Below are 27,614 nucleotides of genomic sequence, written 5' to 3'. Positions count from 1 at the left end.
TAAGTAAATACTTAAAAAAAAAAAACTCCCAAGCATTTCATTTTTAACATTTTTTAAAAAAAGATTTATTTATTTAAAAGGCAGAGTTAGAGAGAGAGAGAGAGAGAGAGAGAGAGAGAGAGAAAGAGAGAAAGAGAGAAAGAGAGAGAGAGAAAGAAAGAGGGAGAGATCTTCCATCTGTTGGTTCACTCCCCAAATAGCTGCAATGGACAGGATTGGGGCAGGCCAAAGCCAGGAGCCAGGAGCTTCTCCCAGGTCTCCCTGTAGGTGCAGGGGCCCAAACACTTGGGCCATCCTCCTCTGCTTTTCTGGGTGCATCAGCAGGGAGCCGGACCAGAAGTGGAGCAGCTGGGACTGGAATGCTGGCACTGCAGGTGGCAGCTTTACCCATTATGCCACAGTGCCAGCCCCTCCTCCAAGCATTTTTTTAAAGACCTGGTCTAGGTGACCCCAAGCTTCCTGATGGTGTATTCTAGAAGCCAGAGGGATGATTTGGTGGCGGATGTTGAGTGGGGAAAGGGGTTTTAGTTGTAGTAGGAAGGCTTCTTGGAGGAGGTGGGCTGATGTGGGCCTTGAAGGCTGCCTCAGATCTTGATACTTGATGGTTTTCTGTGGGTAGTGGGTTGAGGGAAAAGAGCCCCCAGCTTGCTTCTGCCCACCCTCCCCACAGCTACCCCACTCCCAGGGCAGCCTCTGAGTGCAGGGCAAGTGGGACGCAGGTAGTGATGTGGGCGTGGTTGGAAGTCTGGCGGATGTGCCTTGTGTGCGTTGGTGCGAGACTACACGTATGTACCTGGGCATATGTGTGCCGGGCCTGGGAGCATGACGCTGCCACCAACCTGAGCACGTCCCAGCCCTGCCACCTTGATAGCTCCATGGCGTGGGCAGAGCCTGAGCCCCCTCATCTCTCACATGAGGCCATGCAGAGTACCTGCCCTGTGGCTTTGTGGGGCTGAAGTGAGGTAACACTGGTGCACAGTGGGTGCTCACTGAACATCAGGTACAACTACTGAACAGTCTTGTGTCTCTGTGGGGCGTGTGTGCACCTGCAGACAGGTCGACACACACACATGTGGTTGTGTCTGTGGCTGTCTTTGTTCCCATGTCTGTGTTTGTTTGCTTGTATGTGTCTGTGTGCACATGCGTGTGTATTGTGTATCCCTGCCCACGTGTGCGTGTCTTTGTCTGTATGTGCACATGTGCCTGGCCTGGCTGGGCTGGCCACCTCTAGTACAGGCCAGTGCCCAGCACAGCAGCTGCTAGGGAGGCTGCGCAGACCTGCTCGGGCCCTGAGTTCCGGCCTCCCTGCAGGAGCGTGGAGGTCGTGCAGCAGGTGGATGAGGACGATGCCATCTGCCACGTCATCAGCCCCCCTCTTGGTGGCGACCCCAAGCCCCAGGACTTCGTGATCTTGGCCTCACGCCGCAAACCATGCGACAACGGGTGAGTGCCTGCTTGCAAGGGGCAAGGGTGCATGGGGGGCGGTGGCAGGAGATCTCAGCTCCCTTCCCCTCCCAAGGGAGGGCATCTGCCCAGGGTCGAGCTCTCCTTCCGTAGCTGTGGGTCCCCGGGCCCCACTGGACTTTCCTGGGCTGTTGTGGTTTTAGTGTGGGCAGAATAGGAGACAAGGGCACACACTTCTCTTGGAGCCTCTGTGCCCTAAAGCAGGGCCTGCCTGGGGTGGTCACGGACACGATGCTTCCTGGCCACTGTCCTCTGAAAGCCCCGTGAGACTGGTGGGCAGTGGGCCTGCCAGCTGCACCGTGTGGGTGTGCCAGGACATGCAAGACAGAGGATAGACCTGAATGCACGTGACTCCTGCCCGGAGCGGCCACAGAGGCGGGGCTTTGCCAGATCATCCACAGTGGGGTCGTGCTGGCTTCCGGCGAATCCAGCCGAGTGGACCCACGGTGCCTTTCTCCAGCCCGGCCTGAGCTGGCGGTCGGGTTTCCATGAAGGATTCAGTGCCAGGTCCCCTGGGGCCTGGGCCTTGGCTGGGCAGAGCAGGTCCTCACCTCCTTCTGTGACTGTCCCTGCCCACCTGTGTTCCAGGGACCCCTACATCATTGCCCTGAGGTCGGTCACGCTGCCCACGCACCCCGAGACCCCAGAGTACCGGCGCGGGGAGACGCTCTGCTCAGGATTCTGCCTTTGGCGCGAGGGGGACCAGTTGACCAAGGTGAGGCCTGGGGTCCCTCCCCCCAGCACCGTGCATGTGTGTATCCAGCTTGCCCATGGCCCTTTCCAGCAGGTTCCCTCTTCCAGCTTGAGCTTGGGGGAGTGGAAGAGGGTCAGGGGCTGCAAACGAGGCTCACTAGGATCTGGTCTGTGTGGACGGAAGTCCCAGGGTGGACAGGAGGCCCGGGTCCTGAGCTGCAACCCTGCTCGTGACTCACGGGTGCAGCCCGCCTGCCCGGAAGGCTGGGTGCGGCTCTGAAGTGCAGCAGGGCTGCCAGTGCTGCTGGAAGCCGCGGGGAGGTGGCGGTGAGGCAGCAAGGGGCAGGGGGGGAGTGCGGCCACCCCTCCTTGGCGCCCCCTGCATCGACGCAGTGGAGCACAGCGTGTTTGCTGAGTTCATGTGTATGGCCCTACGCACTTCTCAGGACCATATCTGGGTGCATGTCTTGCGTGTCTCTTGGGCCCTCAGGAACCTCCATTTTTTTTTTTTTTTTTTTAAGATTTATTCATTTATTTGAAAGACAGAGTTACAGAGAGTCAGGGCAGAGACAGACAGAAAGGTCTTCCATCCACTGGTTCACTCCCCAAATGGTCACAATGACCAGAGCTGGGCCGATCTGAAGCCAGGAGCCAGAAACTTCTGGGTCGCCCATGTAGGTGCAGGGGCCCAAGGACTTGGGCCATCTTCTGCTTTCCCAGGCCATTAGCAGGGAGCTGGGTCAGAAGTGGAGCAGCCAGGACTTGAACTTGAGCCTATATTGGATGCTGGCACTGTAGGCGCCAGCTTTATCTGCTGTGCCACAGGGCTGGTCCCAGCCACCTCCATTTAAACAGGATTTGGTACTGGCTTCTGGTGACTCAGTCACTGCCCTGCAGGGCCCTGTGGCTGGTGGGGACAACGCCGATGGTGGTGCCGTCTGCGTGGTGGAGAGCTCCCAGGGTGGCCAGGGAACCTTGCTGGAGGAGGGCATCCCTGCCAGGAACCTGGCTCCCTAGCTGACCTCCAAGACCCCAGTGAGTGGGGCTGTGCTTGCTGCCCTCCCAGGAAGGCCAGCGGGGCCGACTCCTGTGGCTGAGGCCACAGGCCCCCTGGTGCCCCGGGCACCTGCTCAGCCGCCCTGAGGTGGCCTCTTCCCCACAGGTGTCCTACTACAACCAGGCCACCCCCGGCTTTCTCAACTATGTGACCACCAACGTGACGGGCCTCTCATCCGAGTTCTCCGCCACCTTTAAGGCCTGTGAGCAGTTCCTGGTGGACAACCGCAGTGACCTGGCCCCCAGCCTCCAGACCCTCTAGGCCCAGCCGCGAGGACTCACGGACAGCGTGTGGAGGAAGGCAGTGACATTTATTGCTCCCTGTCTCTTGCCCCAGGGGCCCGCAGGCCCAGCACCCTGGGTGATGAGTTTGTGCCAGCAGCCGCCAGCGAGTCCGGGCGGTGCTCCTAGAACCGCCTATAGTAGACGCGGGTCCTGTCCTCGGCCCTGGCTGCCAGCAGTCCTGCCCGCACGGCTGCGTCGTTGCCCCCGGCAGCACTCTGGTACACCGTGACAGTGGCCCTGGGGGAGGCCGCCAGCAGCCTGGCCACGGCTCCAGCCGCACTCTGGCCCAGGGGCCCGGCCTGCACCTGGAAGGACACAGGTTGCCAGAGCCCCTGGCACAGCTCCAGCATATCTGTGAGCAGCTGCTCCCCGTAGCCACTGCCCAGTACCTCCTCAGGCCAGCCCGGAGCCACAGTCACGTGGGGAAAAACCTCAGCCACGGCGGCAAGCAACTCTGTGCCAGCCACGTGGCCAGGGACCACAAAGCTGCCGTGGGAGATCGTGGCCCCAAACCACACAGGCCGACGCAGGTGGCCAAGGGAAGAGAGGTGTGCCAGGATGGCCAGGGATGGCCGGAGGGCTGTGGGCTCCGTGATGTGCACGTGGACTCCCCAGCGCCCGGGGCGTGTGGCCAGCTGCAGCAGGCACGACTCCAGCGTGAGGGCAGGGCCGCCCGGGGCATGGACGATGGGCACGGGGTCGCCCGGGGCATGGACGATGGGCACGGGGTCGCCGGCTGCAGTTTCCTGGAGGCCGACGTTCAGCAGGATCATGCCTTCTCTGTCTGGAAGAGGCGACAGCATCTCCACTTCAGATTCCAGTGGGGATCAGAGTCCCCTTGGGGGGCTTTGGGGGCAGCCAAAGAGGAGGAGCCGGTGCCCTGCCTCTTTGGGCTCTGTTGGCCTGGTACTGGGCTCCTGGTGATGTGCTTGGTGCTTGTCAGACCGACGTGGTAAACGGCTAGCTCTGGAGTAAATGGGCCTGCAGCCTGTGACTGCCTCTCCCACAGTGCGATGCAGCTGCAGACTCAAGGGGGCCGCAGGCCTCATGGCCAGGACCCCGTGCTCTTGACACTGCTCCCTCCTTCCACCCCCCCATGCACCTAGCATCCAGTATGCAACTTCAACGGATCCCTGTTGCCATGGTAACAGCCCCAGGCATCCCACCAGCCTGGCAGCAGGCCTTACCTGGGAGGGTGACTGTTGCCGATCTTCCGTGGCCCTGGATGTCTGGAAGGAGCCACTCCACGCCCAGGCCGTCGCCCCCGGCCGACTGGAGGACAGGGATCAGGCTGCCTCCCGAGTAGTACATTCGCTTCCGTGTATCATTCACTGTGGGCCCCAAAATGCCAAGATGAAGTGGCTGCCATTCACAGAGTACCTTCTGTATGCCGCGGCGCTAGCCGTGCTGGCTAAGGCTTGCCACGTCCTGCCAGACAGCTGCCATTGCCCGCATGGTGGGCTGGGAGAGATGATTTTCCCCGGGTCCTATACCCAGGAACGTTGCTGCGACTGGATCTGGACAGGCCCACAGGTATCTGGCCCCGGAGCTGGCATCCTTCCCCTCCCACAGGTGATCCCCTCAGTCTGATGGGTCCCCTGGAGGTGGCTTCGCTGCAGGCCCTCTAGGGGCTTTGGGCAGTAGCATCCGGGTCATTGACTGAGAGGGACAGAAAAGGGCTGTGCTCTGAAGTGCCTTGGTGACACACAGGGGAGCCGAGCTACGAGGAGCAGCGTGTGGCCTTCGGAATTGGCCGGGTTCTGTCTGAGCTGTGACTGTAGCAGTGCCTCCCCTGTCCCTGTCTATGAACGGGAGCCCCTGCTTCATGTCAGGGGTAAGCGTAGACAGTAGGCCATGCCAGGGTCTGGCACACAGCTCTGCTAGGGGGATTCAATCCCCTTGTCCCACCCGGGATTTTCCCCAGTGCCCGCTGAGGCTGCCTTGTGCAGAGCACGGCCCACACCACCCCTACCCTTCCCGGGCCCGCTCCCTACAGGCCAGCTGCTTGAACTGCGACAGCACAGGCTCGAAGAGGTCGTAGTAGACTTGGTGGGCGGCACAGTTGTCCCAGACGTAGAGGAGGTCGTCCACTGACAAGGGGTCTGAAGCCCCCTGCCACAGCGTCAGGCTGTACCTGGGCCAGGAGAGCGGGGAGCTGTCGTGGGGGTGTTTAGGGGACCCCTGAATCCCTAGAGGCTGTCCGGGGGCAAAGGCTGCAGGCACAATCTATGCAGCCCCAGGGGCACGGCTGGCTGTCTTGGGGAGGAAGCTATGGGGAGACAAATTGTATCTCAGAATGAATAATTTTGAGAGGTAGTGAGCAGCCCATCACCAGAGGCATACAAGCAGAAAGAGTGAGCACCAGTGGGGTTGGACAAGGCGATCTGGTCTGGGCGCATCAGTGCCTGGGCGTGGGTGTGGAGCCAGCAGGGCCGAGCCGGGATCCTGGGCGTTTTTACCTGTCCGACTGCCCCAGCAGCCAGCTGAAGTTGGGCCAGGCAGCCCGCAGCATGACAGCCCGCACGGGGAAGGTGACCCTCTGTGGCAGTGCTCCCACCAGCCCCTGCATCTCCTCCACCATGGCACGGGTGTACGTGCTGTTGGGGAAGAGGGGCAGGTAGAGGGTGGTCCAGCCTGGAGACAGGGTGGCCTCGGGATACTTCTCCTGGACCAGGGCCAGGAACCTGCAGAGAGAGAGAGAGAGAGAGAGAGAGAGAGAGAGAGAGAGATGCTGGTCTTTTAGAGCCACACTGGTCCCTTTCCTCCTCTTGGGGTCTTGTCTCAGTGCCAGGAAGGGGCGGGGCTGTTGAAGCTATGACATGAGGACAGAAGCAGAGTCCTAGAGTGCAGAAGTGGCCGTTCAAGATCCCCCAAAATTGGAGGGCTTGGGAGCCAGAGAGGGCCGCGTTCAGCTCCTAACTCTGTGCCTGGGGCAGGCCACTCAGTCTCTGTGGTTCTCAAAGACAGCCTCTGTGCCCCCAGAGCAGGGCGGGAGACTGAGTGTGGGCATCTCAGCCACCTCTTCCTCCACAGTTTTATTTGAATTTTGCTCTGATGTTAAAAGGATGCCCCCTATTAAAACCAAATCCCCCGAGAAGGCAGCGCATCTGGCTCTGGCCACTGACCACTGACCACTGACCACATGGCTCCCACTGCCGCTTTCCAATTGCATCTCGGTTGGAGAAGCAGCACAGCGCTGGGTGATGGGCGGGTCGTTGGCCGGCTGGTGGACAGATGGGTGGAGGGAGGCGTGCACGGTAAGGAGCCTGGATTTCAGTCTTTGCTCTGCCATTGACCACACTTAGGTCATTTAGCTTCTGTAAGACAGTTCCTGTCTCAATAAATAAAATGAAATATGGGCACCAGCCTCATTGTCACTGTGAGTTAAACGGCATCGTGCATGGACAGTGCTTAAGACTGTGCCTGGGACACACTAAGCATTCAGCAGACTAGCCTCCGTCTCCAGCTTTCTCATCGCAAAGTGGGCAGAAAAATACATCACTGCCTGGCAGTGCTCTGTAGGGACCAGATCAGATATGCTGTCTCCTTTCTTTGCACCTGTAGAGCACCGTGCTGCCGCGTGCGACAGGGCTCTTAGTGGCGGTGTTGGGGAGGAGACCGTGTTTTGGGGTTTTCCAGCAGCTCAGGTCTTGTGCTCATGCCTGGGGCTACAAAGAGGACTTGGCCCTCCAGGAGTCCGCAGTGAAGCGGGGTTGACAAACCCACAAACCTACAGTGACAGCCGAGAAAATCGGGGCTGCCGGAAGAAGTGTGGGGGCCAAGGGACCAGAGGAGGCACCTCGGCAGGGTGGGATGTCGGGAAGTTTCCAGGAGGAAGTGGTCGGCAAAAGTTCATCAGGAAAGGCGGGAGAGGCATCTGTAGCCGGGCGAAGAGCTTGGGCTCAGGGGTGAGAGCATGCGCTGAGGCTGGAAAGCCCTAAGGTCCCTTTCCTGTCTAGACGATGACAGGGAGGGCTGCACAGCTGGGCAGACTGGCGGACACTCACTGGCTGGCATTGACTTCGATGGGCAGGGGCACGTTGGGGCCCCTTAGGATGTCAGCATTGATCCACACGGGCCTCCGGACTCTGCCCTCCTCCGTCAGCTGCCGCAGGAGGTCCAGGGAGGGGCCCACAGCCTTGATGCTTTTGAAGTCCAGTTTGATGCCTGTGGGGAAGGGGACAAGGCTTGGGGAGCTGGCAAGGGACTGGGGAAGATGGGGCTCCATGGGCACAGAGAGCAGGTAGGGGCATGGTTGGTGGGGGCCGGGGGAAGGCGTGAGCAGGCAGCGCCAACCAGAGAGGAGCCTGCCCCTGGAACCCTGACTTCCCTTCCCCTGCAGGGCCCCAGCAGGTGAGCTAAGGGCTCGGGACCTGGGGCTGGGGGAAGCAGGGATCCAGCTGTAATTTCCAGGCCAGGGCAGCCTCAGAGGGTCCTGCGCCACCCGTCTGTGGGCAGTGCCACTCGGCCTCCACGAAGGGGCATGTGAGAAGAGGGAGCGATGGAGGCAGAGGAAGGCCCCGCTGAGAGTGAAGAGCCGTCCTATAGGAGGCTGGGAAGTCAGAGGCGGCTGGTGACTGAGCTGGTCCTGAGGACAACAGAGCCGCGGAAGGTGGGAGCAGGGGAGGGGCCTGGGAGCCCGGGCCTCTGGGAAGGAATCCCCGGAGGCTTGTGTGGTTGCGGTGGTGACCGGGGAAGATGAGAGGCGCCTGGCTTGCAGGTCTGGAAGAGACTGCGGCTGGCACGGCATGAGGGTAGCTCAGGGGTTAGGGTCAGCAGGTGCACTGATGCACTGACTGAGGAGGGAGGGGGAGTATACAGATGACGCCTGGGATCTGACCACCTGGCAAAGGCACAGGCAGGTGGAGGATGGAGTTTGACTTTGAACCTGTTGTATCCAGTTCTGCAGACTCAGGAGGGCACACTGGAACAGTTGTCACACACTGTAGATTACTCGGCACTTCCACATCCCTGCCTCCCCCATGCACTCATGTCTCCCACATCACAGTCCCTCCTGGAGCCTGGCCATCCACAATGTTGGTGCTGGAGCCTGGACTGCCTCCCAGGGGTAGGATCCCTGCCCGAGGGCCAGAGGCCGGGGGGGTGCTGGGGAGGCAGCCCCAGGGGCTCTTACCCTTCTGGGAAGAGGCCAGCACAGCTTCCAGCCACTGCTGCAGGGTGTTGTCGCTGTAGATGGCCGGGGGGTGGGCCATGACCGGGACTCCTGTCTCGTTGGCTGTGTTGAGTCCTTCCACAGTAACATCAGCCTCCAAGACCATGGCGTCGCCTGTGGGAGAGGCAAAACTTGCCAAGATCCTTTTCTTTTTAAACAGTCTTCCATGTCATAAAAGTTCACATGTTATGAAACATTTGAAAAATACAGAGAAGCTGGGAGAGGGGGGATATTCACTCACATTTCTTTTCAAACACACACACACACACACACACACACACACACAGAGCGAGAGCGAGAGAGAGCGCGCTTCTATTCACTGGTTCACTCCCGAAATGCCCACAACAGCCAAACCAGGGACAGGTTGAAGCCTGGAGGAGCCAGGAACTCCATCTAGTTCTCCCATGTGGGTGGTAGGGACCCAAGTACTTGGGCTATTAACCTGCTGCTTTCTCAGGCACATTAGCAGGAAGCTGGATTGGAAGGACTCAAACCGGCACTCTGATGTGATGTGGCTTAACCTCCTGGACCACAATGCCAGCCCCTTCACTCACATTTCTGTTATAGTTCATGTTTTGATGTATTTTCATCTATTCACAGATTTTGCACAGTTGAGAACCCATTGTATTTGCAATTTTTAACATTTTTCTTCAACTTTGTGACATTTTTTATACAACTCACTTAAAAAATAGCCTCAAATGCTCTGGTCAAGGGTGCACACACAATGTGGTTAGTGCACCATTCCCTATCCTGAGACATTTTAATAATTTTAGTCTTCTGCTGGTAATAAATAATGATGCATATTTTATCTTGATTTTCTGATTATTTCTGGTTCTTCCTTGTGGAATGAGTCAGGGCAACACAGGATTATTTTTAAAGTCCAAGTATAAAATTACTTTCCAGAAAATTGTTGATTCGTGCTCCTGCCTGAAGTAAGTAGAGTCGCCCAGCTCAATGCATCATCACCAACAGCAAGCATTTTTTTTAAAAATCTTTTAATGTCATGTAGTTGGCCCCACCAGGTGGATGTGTCATCTGATGCTTGCCCTCAGAAGTTCAGGCCAGAAGGGATCTCAGATCTGCCACAGGAGGGGGTCCGGGGCACCAGGCAAGGGGCGCTGGGGCTGGGGCAGTGTCCCGGGCGGAGGGAGGGAGAGGGAGATTTGGCTCAGAATGAGCATCAGCCAGGCGGCGTCAGCAGGAGCCTTTCTCTGGGTTTGCTGCAGCCTCCTGGCTGTTCCCTCTAGCACTGTCCCTTCTCCACAGAGCCACTAGAGGAATGCCCTAATCGTGTGCCCATCATGCCACTTCCTGTTCCAAACAGCACGACTCTGAAAACCCGCCCCTGCCCTGAGAGTCGGACTCCCAGCTCCTCATGCGCGGTCTGGCCCTGCCAGGTTCTCCAGTCTCATCTCGGGTCCCTCTGTCCCGCGCTCCCTGGGTTCCAGCCACTCCAGCATCCCTGGGTTAATGAGTGCGTGGATCCCAGGAGCCCTTGGAACCCGGTCTGACGGGGAGGTGTGGGGCGGGGACTGAGATTCTGCCTCCAATGCCGGCACTTCCCGTCCCTGGACCACACGTGGAGGAGCCGCGCTCTAAGTCTCCAGGCCCCTCCCCGTGGCTGTTGCCTTGCAGCCCTCTTCCCTCAGCCTCGCCAGGCCGCCTCCTGCTCCTCCTTCAGTGTGGGCTGAAACAGCACTTCCTCCAGGGGGCGCCCCAGCATCTCCTTTGGGTGCTTGCCCAGCACAAGCTCTGGGAGAGCAGGTTCCAGTCTGAAAAGATCCTCCCTGGACTCTCCCGGGGCCCCGATGGAACCAGGCCTTTCAGGTGCTTAAAAAACGATTGCCGGTGTGCAGGCACAGAGGGTAAATTTGCTGCCTGCAGGGCTGGCATCCCATATGGGCGCTGGTTCAAATCCCAGTTGCTCCACTTCCCATCCAGCTCTCTGCTGTGGCCTGAGAAAGCAGTAGAAGATGGCCCAAGTGCTTGGGCCCCTGCACCCACACGGGAGACCTGGAAGAAGCTCCTGGGTCCTGGTTTTGGAATGACACAACTCTGGCCATTGTGGCCATTTAGGGAGTGAACCAGTGGATGGAAGACCTCTCTGTCTCTCCCTTTGTTTATTAACTCTGCCTTTCAAATATATATATATATATATAATAAATTTAAATATATATATTTTAAAGAGATTGGATCAGTTCTGGTCTGGGGGAGGAGAGGGTATGTTGGGGGAGCAGGGGGCATCAGGTTTCTGGGTCCCAGTGACCTTCCAAAGCTGCTGCCTCCCCACACTGTGAGCTCTATGGACAGAGTCGTGCCTTACTCTTTCCAGAAAATTCCTCCTGTGCTTGACATAGAGCAGGGGCCCAGCCAAAGCTCCAGGAGGACAGACGGAAGCTGCATTTGAGAGTGGCTCTGCCACCCGGACCCAGCTTCTTCCAGGAGAAGCCTCTGCTGTTGACTTTAAAGCTGTTCCTTGCAGGGTGGGCGCTGTGGCACAGCAGGTAAAGCCGCAGCCTGCAGGGCCGGCATCCTATGTGGGCACAAGTTCTTGTCCTGGATGCTCCACTTCCCATCCAGCTCTCTGCTAATTTGCCTGGGAAAGCAGCAGAAGATGGTCCAAGTGCTTGGGCTCCTGCCCCAACGTGGGAGACTTGAATGAAGCTCCTGGCTTTGGCCTGGCCCAGCCTGGCTGCAGCCATCTGAGGAGTGAACCAGCGCATAGAAGTTCCCTTTCTCTCTATCTCTGCCTTTCTAACACATAAACAGCTGACTCCAGGGGCTGACTTGCTGGGGTGGGGCAGTGGAGAAGGAACTAGAGCCAGTGACAGGGTGGGGCTCCTATGGCTGCAGTGGGAGCCCTGGCCCTGGGGCCCAGGTGGGAGGGAAGGAATGCTGATGTCCAGTGGGAAGCGGCTGTGCAGGCCCTGAGGCCCTTGCGCTCCATCCCCGGGGAGAGAGGCAGGGGAGCACGGAGGCTGAGCGAGGAGCCCTGGAGCCCGCGCTGCGGCCTCCCGCCCCAGCCCTCACACGTGGCCCTCCGGCCTCTGTTTCTTCTTGAGCAGGTGTTAATGATTGTCAACAGGGAGTGACCTGGACAATCTGGGGTATTTCTGCTGTCACAGCGTAATGGCTGCTAATGACCTCTGTCACCATCGGAGGTGCTCTGGTTCGGATGACAGACAACAGGGTCCCTGCCAGTCCATGTTCTGTGTGGGGGAGCTCGAACTGCAGCCTGGGGAAGCCACTGCTCCCCAGTCTCCCTGCTGCCTCCCAGGCCTGTGCCGGGCCCCTCCTCTTCCACGCTGGCTCTGTCAGCTGAACTCTGCCATCACCCCCCTCAGGGTCCCCACCTCAGTCCAGCACAACACTCTTCCCAGAGGCCTGCCCCTGGGACCTGGCAGAACCCTCGGGGAGAAAACTGGGCCTTGGTCCTCTGGACCCCTGGAGCTAAGCCACTGGTGCTCTCCATGGTCACTGCTGTTGGCCACTGCTGGGTTGAGCTCAATGGAGCTCTGCTTGCTCCCCCACTACCCCGGGCTGAGCTGGGTGTGGCTGGTCCTTGCACTCTCTCCAGCACTTTCTCCCAGATAAGAGTCCTCCTCGCCTGCCTGCTTTCCCTTGCAGGGGAGAGGGCTCTGTCCTCCTGATCATCAAGGGCCAACATTCAGCCTCCCAAATGGAGGAAATCCCGAAGCGGCTGCACACTCAATGGCTCCTCCCTTGCTGACTCCCAAGCCTGCTTCCTCCAGGAAGCCCTCCCTAGCCACCCATTCATTCAGCAAGCATGCAGGACTGGTCCCCAGGATGTGCTCTGTTTGGGCATCCTGCATCACCTTGGACAAGAAGACCCTCCCCCATGCTGGATTCTGGCTTCCTCTTCTTGACTGAGCAATGGTTTACACTGTGGGTTCCGGGGCCAGCTGCATCAGCATCCCCTGGGCACTTACTAGAAATGCAGATTCTTGGGCCTCCTCCAGGATCCCTGACTCGGAAGCTCCCTCAAGTTGCAGGCCTTCCCTGCAAACCCTGCAGCTTTCATAGCTGCTGCATCAGGGTCTCCCAGCACTCTGGTGTGGAGCATCCCACCAGTCTAGGAGGGAGGGCAGCTCCCTGCAGGGCGCAGGGGGCCCAGGGCCCTGAGCTGGCTCGCCCACTTTCAGAGCATGGCGACTCGAGCCATCCACCTAACTTCTCCGACCCATGTTCCTTCTGTAACAGGCTACAGGATGCCCCAGGAGAACCTGCATGGAACACGCGTGTCCCACGCGGCGAGCCCTGCCTGCCTGCTGCCTCTGAGTTGCACCCAGAGGACTTAACAGGAACTGCTCCAGAGGCTGGGCCTCGGGTTAATATCCCGGCTTTCTTAGGCTTTGGGGGACAAAGGCTGCGTTATCAGGGATGTTGGTCCCGATTGGCCCAGAAAGGGCAGGCACGGAGCTGACTTTGGCATCCGATATTGGTCCAACCTTGAGGCCATTGTGTAGCCCCTGAGCCCCCATTTCCTCCCACAGAGGATGGGGGTTCTGGGCAGTGGCCATCACACTGCTACTGTGACCCTAGGGTCTCACCCTGGCCTTGCGCTCCCTTCTTCCCTGTCACCGCCCCAGCCCCAGCCTGCCCCAGTCCCCAGTCCCCACGGCTGCACTCACTTTTCAGGGCAGCTCCCATCTCTTCCTGGCTGTTGGCCGCGTGGTACCAGGTGACCAGCAGGCCGTCCTTGCGGCTGATCTGGCCCAGGCTTAGCAGGTAGTCCAGCATGTCCGCGTCAGGGCGGCAGGCCTCATCGTGCTCACAGCCTGCAAGGAAGGACAAGCCGTTCGAGGGAGTCCTTGCCCCTGCCCACGACACCCTGGGCTCCCGCCGTGTGTCCAATACCTGATCTGGCAAGAGAGACAGCGAGACCCAGGCCCAGTGCTGCGAGACAGGGGACTGCGTGGACCCCTGGGGCACTTCAGAGAAGGGACATTTAAGGGGACCTTGAAGGATGGGGGTGCATCCGACAGAGAAGAGGGAACAGAGCGCCTCAGACCGGGAACAGCATAAGCTATGGTGGTCTGCCCGAAGGCACGGCCACTGTCGGGTAGAGATGGAACAGAGAGAAATGGGGTAGGTAGGCAGGACTGGAAGGAGGGCTGGGACCAGGTTGTAAATGGCCGTGAACACCAGCACAGGAACTGGGCAGCATGTGCTGGGGCAGCGAGTGGGATTCGTGTTGCGAGAGCTCTTGCTGGCTGCAGAGAGAGTGGGCTGGTGGCAGAGGGACTGTGTGTGGGGGTGGGGGGGGTGGGGAACAGCCACGCGGGGCCCCAGAGGGGACATGGGCCTCAGAGGGCAGAGCCATGGGGAGGAGGCTCGGGACTGAAGAACACGAGGCAGAGGGAGGAGTGGAGGTGACTCCCAGGTTCCCGTGAGAGTGCAGCTTCCCAGGTTCACCCAGAGAAGGTGCAGGGAGGAGCAGGTGTGGGAGAAGGGGGCGGGTTCAGCACAGCCTGCCGAGGTTGAAGAGTCCCCACGATCCCCAAGACGGCACCGGGAGGAGGTCTGGGCTGCAGGCTGAGCTTTGGAGATGGCAGCAGCTGACCGGAAGAGACACAGCCAGCGTGGTCGTGTGCTGGGGTGAAGCCTGGTGTGACTGGGGACAGAGGAGGCAAGCAGGGCCTTGTGGGGGGACAGGAGAGCCAGTCGGAGCTGTCAGTGGCGCCAGAGCCTCAGTGGGGGTGAGGAACGGAGGAAGGGGGAGCCAGTGAGGATGGCACAGGGGCGGGTCTTACCTGGCTGGGTGCCGCGTGACAGCGTCAAGCCCAGGGCCATCCCGATGGTCAACACCAGAGCCACGCTGCCGCCGCCGACGAGCGCCCACTTGGTCGAGCTGTCCGAGCACTGCTTCCTGCAAGCCATGATGCCCTCTCAGGACGGTCTCAGCTCCTCGCAGCCCAGAGCCCCTGTGGCTGGCTGCAGCTGGGATGGGGTGGGGGATGCAGCGCCCGCAACCCGAATGCCCCTTCTCCTAAATCCCCTCCTCCTGAAGCTCCTCCTCCCCCCTGCCCTCCCCCGCCTCCCAGGATCTTAACAGGTCAAGCAGAAAATCTGGCCACCCCCCAGAATGACCTTTGAGCGCCCTAGAAGGAGGCGGAGGTGTCGGACTGAGCCCTCGCCTGCCTGTTGCCTGCCTGCCCTCCCCGGGAGCTGGGAGACCAGAGATCTAGCCTGGCTCTACCTGCTTTCCTGGAGGCCTGGAGCAAGCATCTGCCCTTCTCTGGGCCACTTACCCCCTCCCCCACCCCTGCCCCGTGGGAAAGGGGGCAGCCGGCTGGGTGATCTCTGCCGCCTTTTCTCATCTGCCTCCAGGCCTTTCTGCCCTGCCCCTGTAATCCCGGGCCAGGCAAGGGTTAGTGACAAGGACAGATTAGATCTGCCTGAGGGATGTGGCTGATAGACTATCTGCCTGAGATTGGAACGGATACTCCTGGAACAGCGCCTGGGTCAGGGAGTCCACGGCTGGGGGCTGAGTCACACGTGCAGGCAGAGGGGGCTCTGGGAGGGGAACCAAGCGCGAGGCTCCAGGGACCCTCGGGTATGAGTGAGGCCAGTGTTGTGTGTAATGTGCGCAGGTACCTCAGCTCCTGGAAGTCCGCATGGAAAGCCAGCAGGGCGCCTGGGGACTGAGTGTGAGTGTGAGAGTGAGTGTGCATGCGTGTGTGTGTGTGCATGTGTGAGAGAGAGACTGGAATGCCGCCCGGGGCGGGGGCAGCTGGAGGGAAACGGGGTGCAGGAGTGGTCAGGTCAGAGAGATCCAGGCCACGTGGGGTCCTGGCAGCGATGGTTTTCCCTGAAGAGCTGCCCAGGGGGCGGCTGGCTACAGAAAGGGGGAGGAGTCAGTGGGGGGTAGGGGGTCAGGACAGCCACAGGGGAGGGGGTTGGATCATTTCTGACCAAGAAGGCAGTACCATGCCCCTTTCCCAGAAAGGATCCGGCTGCCGTGGGGCTGGGTGCGAGGGAGGCCCCTGTGGGAGCGGGGCCCGTGGCTCTGGGCCCCCGAGCTCTGCCGTCTCCCTCTAAGGCTGTATCTTGGAGTCAGGGCTTCCTCTGCCTCTGGTTTCTGGAAGGAAGGCAGCCCTGCCTGCAAGGATTCCATGCTCTGAGGTCTCTCTGCTGGGCCAGAAACAGCTAAGCCCCTGCGCTCCCCGCCTCTGCCACTCTCTGCACGGGGCTCTAGGGATCCCCCAGCTAGTGTTTCTTTGGAGAGGAGAACCCAGGAGCTGTGGGGGGCCCAGCCGATGCCCTGGGTGGGGGCTTCTTGCCAGTAAGGCCGTGAGGCCTGCAGAATGACCGTGGGCATGGTGGGGCTCACGGGACCACGGAGACAAGGGCATCAGCAGCGCCGAGGAGAACCCAGCCTCCCGGGGTGGCCAGGGGCTTTTGGGAGAGGCCTGGCCTGGGCTGACTTGGCGAGCATGGAATGGTGGCGAGGTGTGAGACCCAGACAGCCTGATGCCAGGCAGGTCAGGGGGTGGGGGGCAGGAGAAGCGGCTGGGATGCTGAGCAGATCTGGGTTGGGCTGATCAAAGAGCTTGGCCGTGGGCTACAGGAGATGGGGGCCATGCCCTGTCGGGTGAGAGGGAGAGCTCGTGTTCAGCATTGCTTTGGGAAGGGGATTCTGGGAGCTGGAAGGCCTGGCTGCCCCTCCCTGCCGGGTCGTCCTGCTAATTTAGCACAGCCCACGCCTGCATCCCAGAAACCACACGACTCCTCCCACCATGGCACCAAAGCCCCAAAGGCCTGTGGAAGCTCGGTCTCAGCTTTGTTACCCAGGTTACTTTGGTACACCCCATCCCCATTCCATAACATGCTAGAGAGGAGACAAAACCAAAGGAGCAGGGCCAGCGTTGTGGTGTAGTGGGTAAAGCCGCCACCTGCAGCGCTGGCATCCCATATGGGTGCCGGTTCAAGTCCTGGCTGCTCCACTTCTGATCCAGCTCTCTGCTAATGGCCTGGGAAAGCAGTAGAAGATGGCCCAAGTGCTTGGACCCCTGCACCCACGTCGGGGACTGGAAGAAGCTCCTGGCTCCTGGCTTTGGATCGGCACAGCTCAGGCTGTTGCGGCCTTTTGGGGAGTGAACCAGAGGATGGAAGATCTCTCTCTGCCTCTGCCTCTTTGTAACTCTGCCTTTCAAATAAATAAAGTAAATCTTAAAAACAAACAAACAAGCAAACAACAACAAAACAAAGGAGCTCCCAACAGCTCTGATGTGAAGTGTCTCGAAGTGGTGGTGCCGCAGGAGGCCCGCCCACCTGGCCCCGAGAGGCTGTGTTCCCCGTCTGCCTGCCCTCTGCTGATCTTGGAGAAGCCCATTGTGGGGAGGGGGGATGCAATGCAGCCTGCGTTCCTTCAGTGGGGAACAGGGCTGATGGTTCCCCAGCCCAGTTCATGGTCTTTCACACGTACACTTTGGGGCCTGCTGGTCCCTGGGGAGAGTCTGACATAGACCCTGCTCCTTCAGGCTTTTGGAATCCATCTGCAACACTAGGGCCATGGGAGCAGAGCCCTGGCAGCTTCCTGCTGGAGGTGCTGTTTTATCTGCACCTTGAAGCACGGACAGTGGTTAAGCTGCCGGTTGGGACGCCTGCGTCCCACATCAGTGGGCTGAGTTCAGTCCTGACTACACTCCGATTCCAGCTTCCTGCTACTGTTACCCTGAGAGGCCACAAGCGATGTCTCAAGTACTTGGGTCCTTGCCACCCACAGGGAGACTTGGATGGAGTTCCTGGCTCCTGGGTTTGGCTTGGCCCAGCCCTGACTGCTGTGGGCATTTGCAGAGTGATCCAGCAGATAGGAGATCTCTGTCTTCTGCCTTTCAAATAAATAAAATAAATAAATACATAAAATATAAAAAAAAAAATGAAGAAAGATGGGCAGGATCTCCTCCAGGGAAAATAAAAGCTTAGATTTTCTTCTTGTAAAGGATGGACATGCTCTCTCTCTTTCTCTCTCTCTCTCTCTTACTCTCTCGCCCTCTCCCCCCTGCCCATTGGGCTTCCTTCACCTGACAGCCTTTCCTCTAACTCCAGTGTTTGGTGTGGTTTGTGGCAGCAAAAAGCAAAACAAAATAAAACAAAAACACCAAAACTAAAACATAACTAAAAGAGGTACAAAAATGGTACTGGAAAATTTTTTAATAAACAAAAAATCCCATTAACCAGTTGCCACTTCTTTTTATGTTTTAAAAAGATTTGTTTGAGGGGCCGGCACTATGGTATAGCAGGTGAAGCCGCCACCTGCAGTGCTAACATCCTATGTGGGCGCCAGTTCGAGTCCTGGCTGCTCCATTTCTGATCCAGCTCTCTGCTATGGCCTGGGAAAGCAGTGGAGGGTGGCCCAAGTCCTTGGGCCCCTGCACCCATGTGGGAGACCTGGAAGAAACTCCTGGCTCCTGGCTTTGGATCAGCACAGCTCTAGCCCTTGTGGCCATTTGGGGAGTGAACCAGCAGATGGAAGACCTCCCTCTCTCTCTGCCTCTCTGTAACTCTGCCTTTCAAATAAATAAATAAATAAATCGTTAAAAAATAAAAAGATTTGAATGAGAAAGAGGAGAGGAGAGGAGAGGAGAGGAGAGGAGAGGAGAGGAGAGGAGAGGAGAGGAGATCTTTCCACTGGTTCAGTCTTCCATCTGCTGGTTCACTCCCCAGATGGCTGCAACAGTCAGGGCTGGGCCAGGTCAAAGTTAGGATCCAGGAACTCCACCTGGATCTCCCACGTGGGAGCAGGGGCGCATCCTCTGCTGCTTCCCAGGCGCATGAGCAGGGAGCTGGATCAGAAGGTTGGTAGCCAGGGCTCCAGCTGGCTCTCCAACATGGGATGGAAGCACATGCCCGTGCCACTTGTCTTCATTTTGTTGTGCACGCTTATTGTTGGTCTTTTTGCTTGGTTGTGCTTTTTTTGGTGGATGTATTAATTCCCTCTTGTTGCTCTAACGGATTATCCCAAACCTAGTGGTGCAGACGGCACAGATTTGTTATCGTACACTTTTGGAGCTCACAGTCTGCAGTAGGCGTCACTGGGCTATGACTGAGTTGCCAGCAGGGCTGAGTGCCTGCAGGAGGCCCTGGGAATATTCTGTTTCCCTGCCTTTTCCAGTCTTTAGGGTTTGCCTGCACTCTCTGGCTTGGGGTCCCATTCCTATACTACTACTACTGCTACTACTAATACTAATAATAATTTATGTATTTCTTATTTGAAAGGCAGAGACAGAGAGATCTTCCATCGACCGGTTCACTCTGGGTCCCCCACATGAGTGGCGGGGAACCAAGCACTTCACCTGCTGTCTCTCAGCGTGTGCGTTAGGAGGAAGCTGGTGTTGGAAGCAGAACCAGGACTCGGGCCCGTGCACTCCGATGTGGAATATGGGCATCCAAGCGAGGTCTTAGCCTCTGTGCTAAACACCCACCTCTCATTCCTATATTTGTAACCCCTGCATTTTTTATTTATTATTATTATTTTTTACTTTGAGAGGGAGAGAGATGTGGAGACAGAGTGCCCACCTGATGGTTCACACTCCAAATGTCTGGGAGCCAGGAAATCCATCCAGATCTACGTGGGTGGCAGGGACCCAACTTCTTGAGCCATCCCTGCTGCCTGCCGGTGTGCACTAGCAGGTAGCTGGAAGTGGGAGGACACAGCACAGCTGAGACTTGAGCCCAGGGGCTCTCCTATGGGACAAGGGCTTCCCAACAGGTGTCTTAACCATAAGTGCCCACCCTTCAGTCCTATATCTGAAAGCCAGGCAGGCTGTGCCCAGCGCCATTCACAAGGCCATCTCTCTGGCTCTCTTCTGCCTCTTGCTTCCACTTAAAGATGGCTTATGGTTATGCTGAGCCCCCCTATACTCCTGGGGGGTCTCATCCTAAAGGGGCAAATGTCACAATTCCCTTGCCGTGTATAGTCACACAGCCAAGGCTCACAGGACCGGGATATAGACATCTTTGGGCACCGGTGTTCTGCCCACCCCAGTGAGCTTGGCTTCTGTTCCCCTTTCTGAGTGGTTAAGGCTGTGCTGTGCGGGGAGGGCAGCACGGCTCGAGTGTGCAGGCCCTGGGATGCCTGGGTTCCTGATATTCCCCAGCTGAGTTGGGCCATGCATTTCATCTTCCTGTGCCTCAGTTTCCTCCTTTATACCCTTGTAGGGTTGTCTAGCGGCTCAAATAAATTAAGCCACGAAGATGTCTCAGGACGGCACCTGGCGCATAGGAGCTGCTGGGTAAGGAGGAGTCATTACTGCACAGGTGCTCACAACTCAGAAACTGTGAGCTGGGCTCCGGCTTTCCTCCCAGGAGTCCCCTGCAGGGTGGAAGTTCTCTTTTTAGTGGACGTGCCATGACTCCCACCATGGCTGTCTTGGCAGTTTGTTAAACCTCTGCCTACCATGTTGGACACCTGGCTTGTGCACACTCAGGATCACACGAACGCTCCACTGAGCGCCTCTGGCCCCTCTCCCGATCACACCCTTAGGTGAGCTCCCCAGAAACAGAGTGACAGGGTCAAAGGGCCAGTGTACGTGTGAGGCTCTTGGGATCTGCCGCCTAATTTCATTGCAAAGGGTTGGAGCCAACCTGGGGCTGCCCTGCCCATGCTGGGTGGGGTTGACCCCAGAGAGGCTAGGAAGGAACAGAGCCACTCCAGGCCACTGGCGGGAGGACAAAATGCTGGGGCACCTGCACAGAGATGGGGGACAAGGCCCACGTGTCAAGCAAGAGGCCTGGGTGGACACATGTGGGAGGTAAGCGTGGAGAGTGGGGTTGGTTCCAAGCTTGGAAGAGTCAGCTGGTGACAGGCAGGTTTTTACTTTTTCACTTTCATTTATTTGAGAGAGTGAGCCACCAAGCCAGCTCCTATCTGCTGCTTCCTTCCCCAAATGCCTACAACATCTGCAGCGGGGCCAGGCTGAAGCCAGGCGCTCAGAACTCAATTCAGGTGTCCCACATGAGTGTCAGGAGCATAAGGACTTGAACCATCACCTGCTGCCTCTCAGGGTGCAGGAGGCTGGAGCTGGGAGCAGAGCTGAGACTCGAACCCAGGCATTTTGCAGCAGGCGATGCAGGCATCCCAAGTGGTGGCTTAGCCGCCAGGCCAAACACCTGTTCCTGACAGGTTTTAGAGAAGTGAACAGCATTGTGGGACTGCGCTGGGCTGGATCAGGGAAGGGGCCGGGTGAAGTGGTTCTTGCTAGAAAATCAGGAGGCAACTGGAATTAGCTGGGGGCAGGGAAGACGCCAAGGGGGCACCTGTGCAGTGCAGGTAAGAAGCTTTACTACCTGGGAAGCAGCTTACGGGAGGCAGAGGAAGGGGAGGGGGAGGGGGAGAGCGAGGTCAAGAGGCCGTGCTGGGGGCTTGCAGCCCAACGCTGAAATTCCAGAAATCCTGATGGAAGCAGGGAGGCGGGAGGAGATGCAGGGTTTGCCGGGAGCAGATGGACTCAGCCTGGGAGTATGAGGCCAGCGAAGGAGCAGATTAACGAAGAAGCTGATTAACAAAGAACTTTATTGGGAAAAGTGGAGGGACCAGGCCAGCATCTCAGTAAGGGATGGAGAGCCCAGGCTGTTTCGGCACCTGAGGATGGGTCCTGGTTTCTCCTCCTGCCACACCTGCTCTGGGGTAGTCCTGGGTGGGGGGCTCTCTGGGCATGGGCTCTCTCCCACAATGCCTCAGCAGTTCCCTTGGGGAAGGGCAGATGGGCTTCGCCTGAGCTGCCTGCAGGGAGGGGGCCGAAATCCAGCTCACAGGGTTATAGCGCAAGATCAATAACTTTGTGCATCAATCACCCCTAAGCAAACCTCTCCCGACAAGACCGGCCGTCTTATCTACGGAGAAGCAAGCGGCTCCTTCGGTCCAGTGATCAGCACCTTGCCCAGCTCTGGCCCTCCTGCAAGTCCGTGAATTCCTCTGGATAAAGGACCGGCAAGGAGACCCTGGGCTGGGGGAGACAGACCAGAGGCTGGGGCCTGCGTTCAGGACTCGCTTCTTCCATCCATCGCACATACACTTGTTTCCTTTAGAACTTGTCTTCAGCCCCTTTTGCACTCATGGGCTAATATCTACCTGGCTGCCTTAACGCCAGGTGTGCAAGGATGACTACAAAGTGATCCCTGTTAGAACGTTCGCAGTGTCATGGGGAAATAGGCAGGGACCCAGAGATTGGTAGTCCCCTGCCATAAATGCTGCAAGAGCAGCAGAGGAAGTGCTAGTGCAGCTGTGGGGGATGGGATCACGGAGGGCTTCCTGGAGAGGATACTGCTGGGTTTTGATGGATGAGTGAGAGTTTACCAGGTGGTGTCGGAAGAACGGAAGGGAAGGGCATCCTAGATGGAAGGAACCTCATAAACAGAAAAAGCACAGGGGCAGATACATCACCCAAGTGTTTCTGTATTCTGGAAATGGAAATCAGGCAGGAGAAAATGACAGGCAATGGAACTGGGGACCAAGGCCTGCAGGGCAGTGAACTTGAAGCAATGGGCAGACCTCCCAACACAACAATGCAGGGTGAAATAAAAATGTTCTTTTCAAGTGCATCCCAGCTCGTATATATAGTAAAGACCCACAAATGGAAGCAGGAGCCCTGAGAGGTAGGCCACAGCCAAGCCTGACTTCTGTCCTGAGGAGTGGCACGGACCTGAGCCCTGGTCCCTGGCCTCCGGCTGATGGCTATTCAGGATAGCTTGGCAAGAGAGTGGAGCCTGGACCCATTTCAAAGTAGAGATTCTTACAGGACACACTGTCACACAGGAGGTGCTGCCCTGCGGACAGTTAAAGAGAAGTAAACCTACCGACCAATTTTGGTATAGATGATTGGTGGGATTTTAAAAATTCTTTTAGTGATTACTAATGGATAGGGGCCCGCGCTGTGGGTAGTAGGCTAAGCCTCCGCCTGCAGCGTCAGCATCCCTATCAGCGCCAGTTTGAGTCCCAGCTGCTCTACTTCCAATCCAGCTCCCAGCTAATGCACCTGGGGGACAGCAGATGCTGGCCCAAGGATTGGGTTCCTGTTACACACACAAGAGACCTGTATGGTGTTCCTTGTTCCTGCCTTTGATTTGGCCTAACCCTGGCTGTTGTGAGTGTGTGGGAGATCTCTCTCTCTCTGTTTCTCCCTCTCTCTGACTTAATCCAAATGATTAGGGTAATATATCTAGTGAAAAAACTTACAAGCTTGAAAATATAAGGAACAACAGTAGACTATAGCAAATTATCAAGCAGATTTGAGATGGAGCTGAAAAGAACTTCTAGAGATGAAAAATAAAATTAAAAACACAATGATGGGGTTTAGCATTAGACACGGGTGATTAGAGAATTAGATAAGAACAGAAAATGATGTCTAGAAATTAGCATAGAGAAGCAAAATGGTGGAAAATGAGAGGTTAAGAGACAAAGAGGACAGGACTAGAGGGAGGGACTAACACGTATCTCATCAGAGCTGCAGAAGAGCAGAAAAGGACGGCAAAGCAAATATTTTCTGGGCCAGCGCTGTGGAATAGCAGTTTGAGCTGCCGGCTGCAGCACTGGCATCCCATGTGGACGCCAGTTCAAGTCCCAGCTGCTCCACTTCCATCCAGCTCCCTGCTGATGTGCCTGGGAAAGCAACAGAATACAGCTCAAGTGTCTGGGCCTCTGCACTCGCTTGGGAGACCCAGATGAAGCTCCTAGCTTTTGGCTTCAGCCTGATCCAGCCCTGACTTGTGGCAGTTTAGGGAGTGAACCAGTGGATGGAAGAGCTCTCTCTGTCTCTTCCTCTCTTTAATTCTGACTTTTATTTATTTGAGAGGTAGCTTTACAGAAAGAGGGAGAGATAGAGAGGTCTTCCTTCCGTTGGTTCACTCCCCAGTTGGCTGCAATGGCCAGAGCTGTGCCCGATCTGAAGCCAGGAGCCAGGTGCTTTTTCCTGGTCTCCCACGTGGGTGGAGGGGACCAAGGACTTGGGCCATCCTCTACTGCCTTCCCAGGCCACAGCAGAGAGCTGGATTGGAAGTGGAGCAGCTGGGACTAGAACCGGTATTCATATGGGATGCTGGTGCCACAGGCAGAGGATTAACCTACTGCACCATGGTGCTGGCCCCGAGAAATCTTTAAAAACAAAAACAAGGAAAAAAAAAAAAATAAAAAAAAATAAAAAAAAAAAAAACAAAAAAACAAGGCCTGCACAGTGGCTCACTTGACTAATCCTCCGCCTGCAGCGCTGGCATCCCATATGGGCTCCAGGTTCTAGTCCTGGTTGCTCCTCTTCCAGTCCAGCTCTCTGCTATGGCCCGGGAAAGCAATGGAGGATGGCCCAGGTGCTTGGGCCATGCACCTGCGTGGGAGACCGGGAGGAGGTACCTGGCTCCTGGCTTCGGATCGGTGCAGCTCTGGCCTTAGCAGCCATTTTGGGGGTTAACCAACGGAAGGAAGACCTTTCTCTCTGTCTCTCTCTCTCACTGTCTAACTCTATCTGTCAAAAAAAATATTTTTCAATATTTATGAAATAAATGTTAAAAATGATTGACCAATACCAATCCCCAAATTTAGGAATCACAGTGAATCTGAAGTAGGAAAAATAAAAAGAAATCCATGCTTATATATGGCACAGTAAAATTGCAGAATACATTGAGGCTGGCACTGTGGTGTAGAAGGTTAACTCTCTGCCTACAGTACCGGCATCCCACATGGGCACTGGTTTGAGTCCTGGCTGCTCTACTTCCAATCCAGCTCCCTGCTAATGCACCTGGGAAAGCAGCACCCTAACTGCTTGGGCCCCTGCACCCACATGGGAAACCAGGAAGAAACTCTTGGTTCCTGGCTTCAGATAGGCCCAGCTCCTGCCAACGAGGATGGAAGATCTCAATCTCTCTTTCTCTCAATCTCTCTCTCTCTCTCTCTCTCTCTCTCTCTCTCTCTCTCCCCCTCCTCTCTCTGTATCTCTGCCTTTCAAATAAAGAAAAATAAATCTTAAAGAAAATTGCAGAACACTAGTTGGAAGCTGTCAGGGAGAATAGATTGATTACTAAAATGTGGCAGACTGGCTTCTCAGCAGACAGTGGGATATTAACTTTGATATCCTAAAGTACTCATAAAACAGCAGCATTCTAGAATCCTGCATGTAATGAAAATATTTGCAAGAATGAGGATGAAGCAAAGAATTTTGCTTTTTGGCAAACAAAACTAAAAGAGCTTACCATTAGTAGATTCTTTTGTTTAAAAAAAAAAGATTTATTTTATTTATTTGAAAGGCAGAGTTACAGATAGAGGGATAGACACACAGAGATCTTCCATCTGCTGGTTCATTCCCAAAATGGTTGCAGTGGTTGGGGTTGGGCCAGACCGAAGCCCGGAGCCAGTAGCTTTATCCAGGTCTCCCAAGTGAGAGGGGTCTAAGCACTTGGGCCATCTGTTGCTGCTCTCCTAGGCTATTAGCAGGGAGCTGGATCAGAAGTAGAGCAGCTGAAATTCAAATTGGTGCCCATAGAGGATGCTGGCATCACAGGTGGCAGTTTTACCTACTACACCACAGCACTGGCTCCTTAGTAAGATTCTTATTGAGGACATTATAAATGTGACACTTTAGGCAGAAGGAAATTGATCCCAGTTGGAAGGACTAAGAATTGATTTTTAAAATCGTCAGTCAAGATATTGGTGAGATAATGTTAAATGGAAACAAACATTGATTGCAAAAAATCATAATAGTATCTAATTGGTGGTGTTTATAGTGTAGAAGAGGACTAAAATAAGGAAAAACAATGACCTAGAGTTGGGAGCTGGCCAACTGGAAATAGTCTTGTCAGGTGCTTGTGTTACTAATTTGCTTATTTTACACAAGAGGATTTCACTATTCATTAATTTTAGACTTTGCTATCTAAAATACTTATATGAATATTAAAATGATTACAGAAGCCCTCAAAAACAGACACAGACTACGTGACTTCCAAGACGGAAAGGAGAAGGAGTGAGAATGCAGTAATCCAAAACAAAGCGGGGACTGAGAAAAAATAAAAGTGGGAAAGAAGAGATTGTGTGTCTGGTAATGGCCAAGTCGCTTCTGGATAAAACGCAAAAGCTGGAAGAGACCAGGGGGAGCCAACAGTTGGAAGCAGGGACAGCTACGCGGTGTAAGCAGATGTGACTTTGCACAGACACAGCACTGAGCCCAGGAAGTCAGACTGAACTGCTGTAGAATTCATTTGCATTCAGAACAAAAACATGCAACTCTAAACTATGGTGTTTGAAGTCAGCAAGGGGTTGCCCTTGGGGGGATTGTGAGACTGCGAGAGGGCCAAGGAAGGGTCCTGGTAATGCCTCTTTCTAGCTATGGGTGCGCCCACCAGGTGAAAATTCACCCAACTTGGCATGATGCATGCATCTTTCTGAATGCGTATGATACTTCAGTACAAGTCAAAAACTCGAAAAGGGCGCAGTGCCAAGCCGCTAGGTGGGCAGGGGCAGAGTGGGAAGGGGCCCTGATGCCAGACCACGGAGCTCGGATGGGACCCAGAAGGCAGCGGGCAGACAGCGAGGCGATGGGGCACAATGCGCGGGATGCAGGTGGCCAGGAGAGAACAGTCCCTCCCTGTGGGCATTACTTGGCGGACTGGCCAGAATCTGAGCTCCAACGAGGAGGACTCGAGTTGGGGCTGAGAGGGCGGGACTGGAAGGACAGGGCAGATTTGAGGTGAAATCGGAAGCTTGGTGGTTGATTACCTGCAGAAGGCCCGGGAAGGAGAGGGAGGAGTCAGACTGGGTCCTAGGGAGAGGCTTGTGGAGAAAGAGCAGGTTCAAGGTCAGGGTTTGTGCCGAGAGACGGAGAACTTGGCCGGGTTTGTGGAGCACAGGGAAGAAGCCAGTGGGGAGGAGCTGTTGATGCACAAGGCCCTTGATGCAGTCGGAGGGAACTGAGTTTCTGGGACCAGGTGTGGACAGCAGAGGGGCACGGGAGAGGTCAGACGGACAGGAAGGACTGCAGGAGAGTGGCCGTCAGCCGTGTCCTGCTCACGCAAGGTCCCCGCCAAGTGCCAACCAGCGCCAGGGCTGAGGACTTAGACTGTCCAGACCCACTCACTGACCTGGGTAAGTGGGGGCGCAGCTTCCTGCACAGCCCCACTCTCGTTTGTAAATGGCGCCCAGTGAAGCGGCCCCATCCAGGCCCTGGCACTCGTAATCAACTTAGATCGGGCTCTGGAGAACGACAGCTGCAGAGTCCTGGTTGTCTTATCGTGGAGTGGAGCTTACCCCACCCTCCGGCCCCATCCTTAGCCTGCTCCCGACTCTTATCTGCGCCTGGATAAGCAGGCAAGGCGGAGCAGACGGAAGGCCGAGGACTTGGGCACACAGATAGTCCTCTGGGCTCGCGGCCTTGGGACAGCAGGTTCCCTCTGTGGGTCTCCGTTTCCTCCACGGACTGCCTGATCCCCAAGCCTCTGTCACCTTGGGATAAACAGAGCTTTGAGGTCCGAGAGCTTCTGAGGGGGAAGCCTGGAAGGCCAGGCAAAGAACTCCACCTGCATCTCCTTTCCAGGCGGTTGGCAGGGTCTAGAGACAGAGCCTCCTTCTCCAGGACACCTGCCCTGGCGGGCAGGAGCAGGAGGGGCCTCATTGGCTGGGACTTGGGGCTCATGGTGACTTCATAAAGAGCACCCCACCAGCCCGGGTGCGGGGACCTAGGTAAGCTGAGAGGTGGCTCTCAGCAAGTCCCAGGGGTGGGGGCAGCCAACACAGCCTATTACCACCTGGACCCCACCCCTCCGTGTGGAAGTCTCTCCCCCCTCTGGCTGTAACCCCAAGGTTAGAACTTCATACCTTTGGCTTAGAGCTGAATTCTCTTCCCAGGTGGAGGTAACCCGCGGTGACCTTTACAAGGGCAGCTCAAGGCTCACAGAGAAGAGTTCCCGCTGGCAAGGCCCTAGGGTGTGGTGGGCGGGGGCT

General features: G+C 56.6%; 3 protein-coding genes across 18 annotated transcripts in view; 2 read left to right on the top strand and 1 right to left on the bottom strand.

Annotated features, from left to right (window-relative positions):
- ACOT11 (acyl-CoA thioesterase 11) overlaps positions 1-6,863 on the top strand; it is a 51,978-nt gene extending 45,115 nt beyond the window's left edge. For all 9 annotated transcript variants that reach the window (XM_051856447.2, XM_070078452.1, XM_008265212.4 and 6 more), the window contains exons 14-16: positions 1,312-1,443; positions 2,053-2,179; positions 3,320-6,863. In XM_051856447.2, the coding sequence (XP_051712407.2) occupies positions 1,312-1,443; positions 2,053-2,179; positions 3,320-3,475 (415 nt within the window). In that variant the 3' untranslated portion in view covers positions 3,476-6,863. The remainder of the gene's footprint in view (positions 1-1,311; positions 1,444-2,052; positions 2,180-3,319) is intronic.
- FAM151A (family with sequence similarity 151 member A) lies at positions 3,506-27,600 on the bottom strand. 2 transcript variants are annotated; one of them, XM_051856450.2, is made up of 9 exons: positions 27,489-27,600; positions 14,446-14,561; positions 13,324-13,470; positions 8,633-8,785; positions 7,506-7,665; positions 5,958-6,182; positions 5,493-5,632; positions 4,686-4,829; positions 3,506-4,282 (listed from the first exon to the last, which is right to left on the bottom strand). In XM_051856450.2, exons 2-9 carry the CDS (start codon positions 14,483-14,485, stop codon positions 3,621-3,623), a joined length of 1,671 nt encoding a protein of 556 aa, XP_051712410.2. In that variant the 5' UTR covers positions 14,486-14,561; positions 27,489-27,600; the 3' UTR covers positions 3,506-3,620. The 2 variants fall into 2 exon arrangements, with proteins under 2 accessions (XP_051712410.2, XP_002715652.4); XM_002715606.5 differs by lacking the exon at positions 27,489-27,600 and having other exon boundaries at positions 14,446-14,691.
- Positions 27,315-27,614, top strand: part of MROH7 (maestro heat like repeat family member 7) — a 50,286-nt gene continuing 49,986 nt past the window's right edge. For 6 of the 7 annotated variants that reach the window (XM_051856440.2, XM_051856441.2, XM_051856439.2 and 3 more), the window contains exon 1: positions 27,315-27,473. The gene's annotated coding sequence lies outside the window, so the exon portion shown is untranslated. Of the gene's footprint in view, positions 27,474-27,539; positions 27,584-27,614 lie in introns of those variants that run through there. The other variant, XM_051856438.2, reaches the window with a different exon arrangement.

This window comes from Oryctolagus cuniculus, chromosome 7 (genome assembly GCF_964237555.1).
Source record: "Oryctolagus cuniculus chromosome 7, mOryCun1.1, whole genome shotgun sequence".
NCBI classification, from domain to species: Eukaryota; Metazoa; Chordata; class Mammalia; order Lagomorpha; family Leporidae; genus Oryctolagus; species Oryctolagus cuniculus.
Note: the sequence above shows the minus strand (reverse complement) of the source record. Positions and strands in the feature narration are given on the sequence as shown.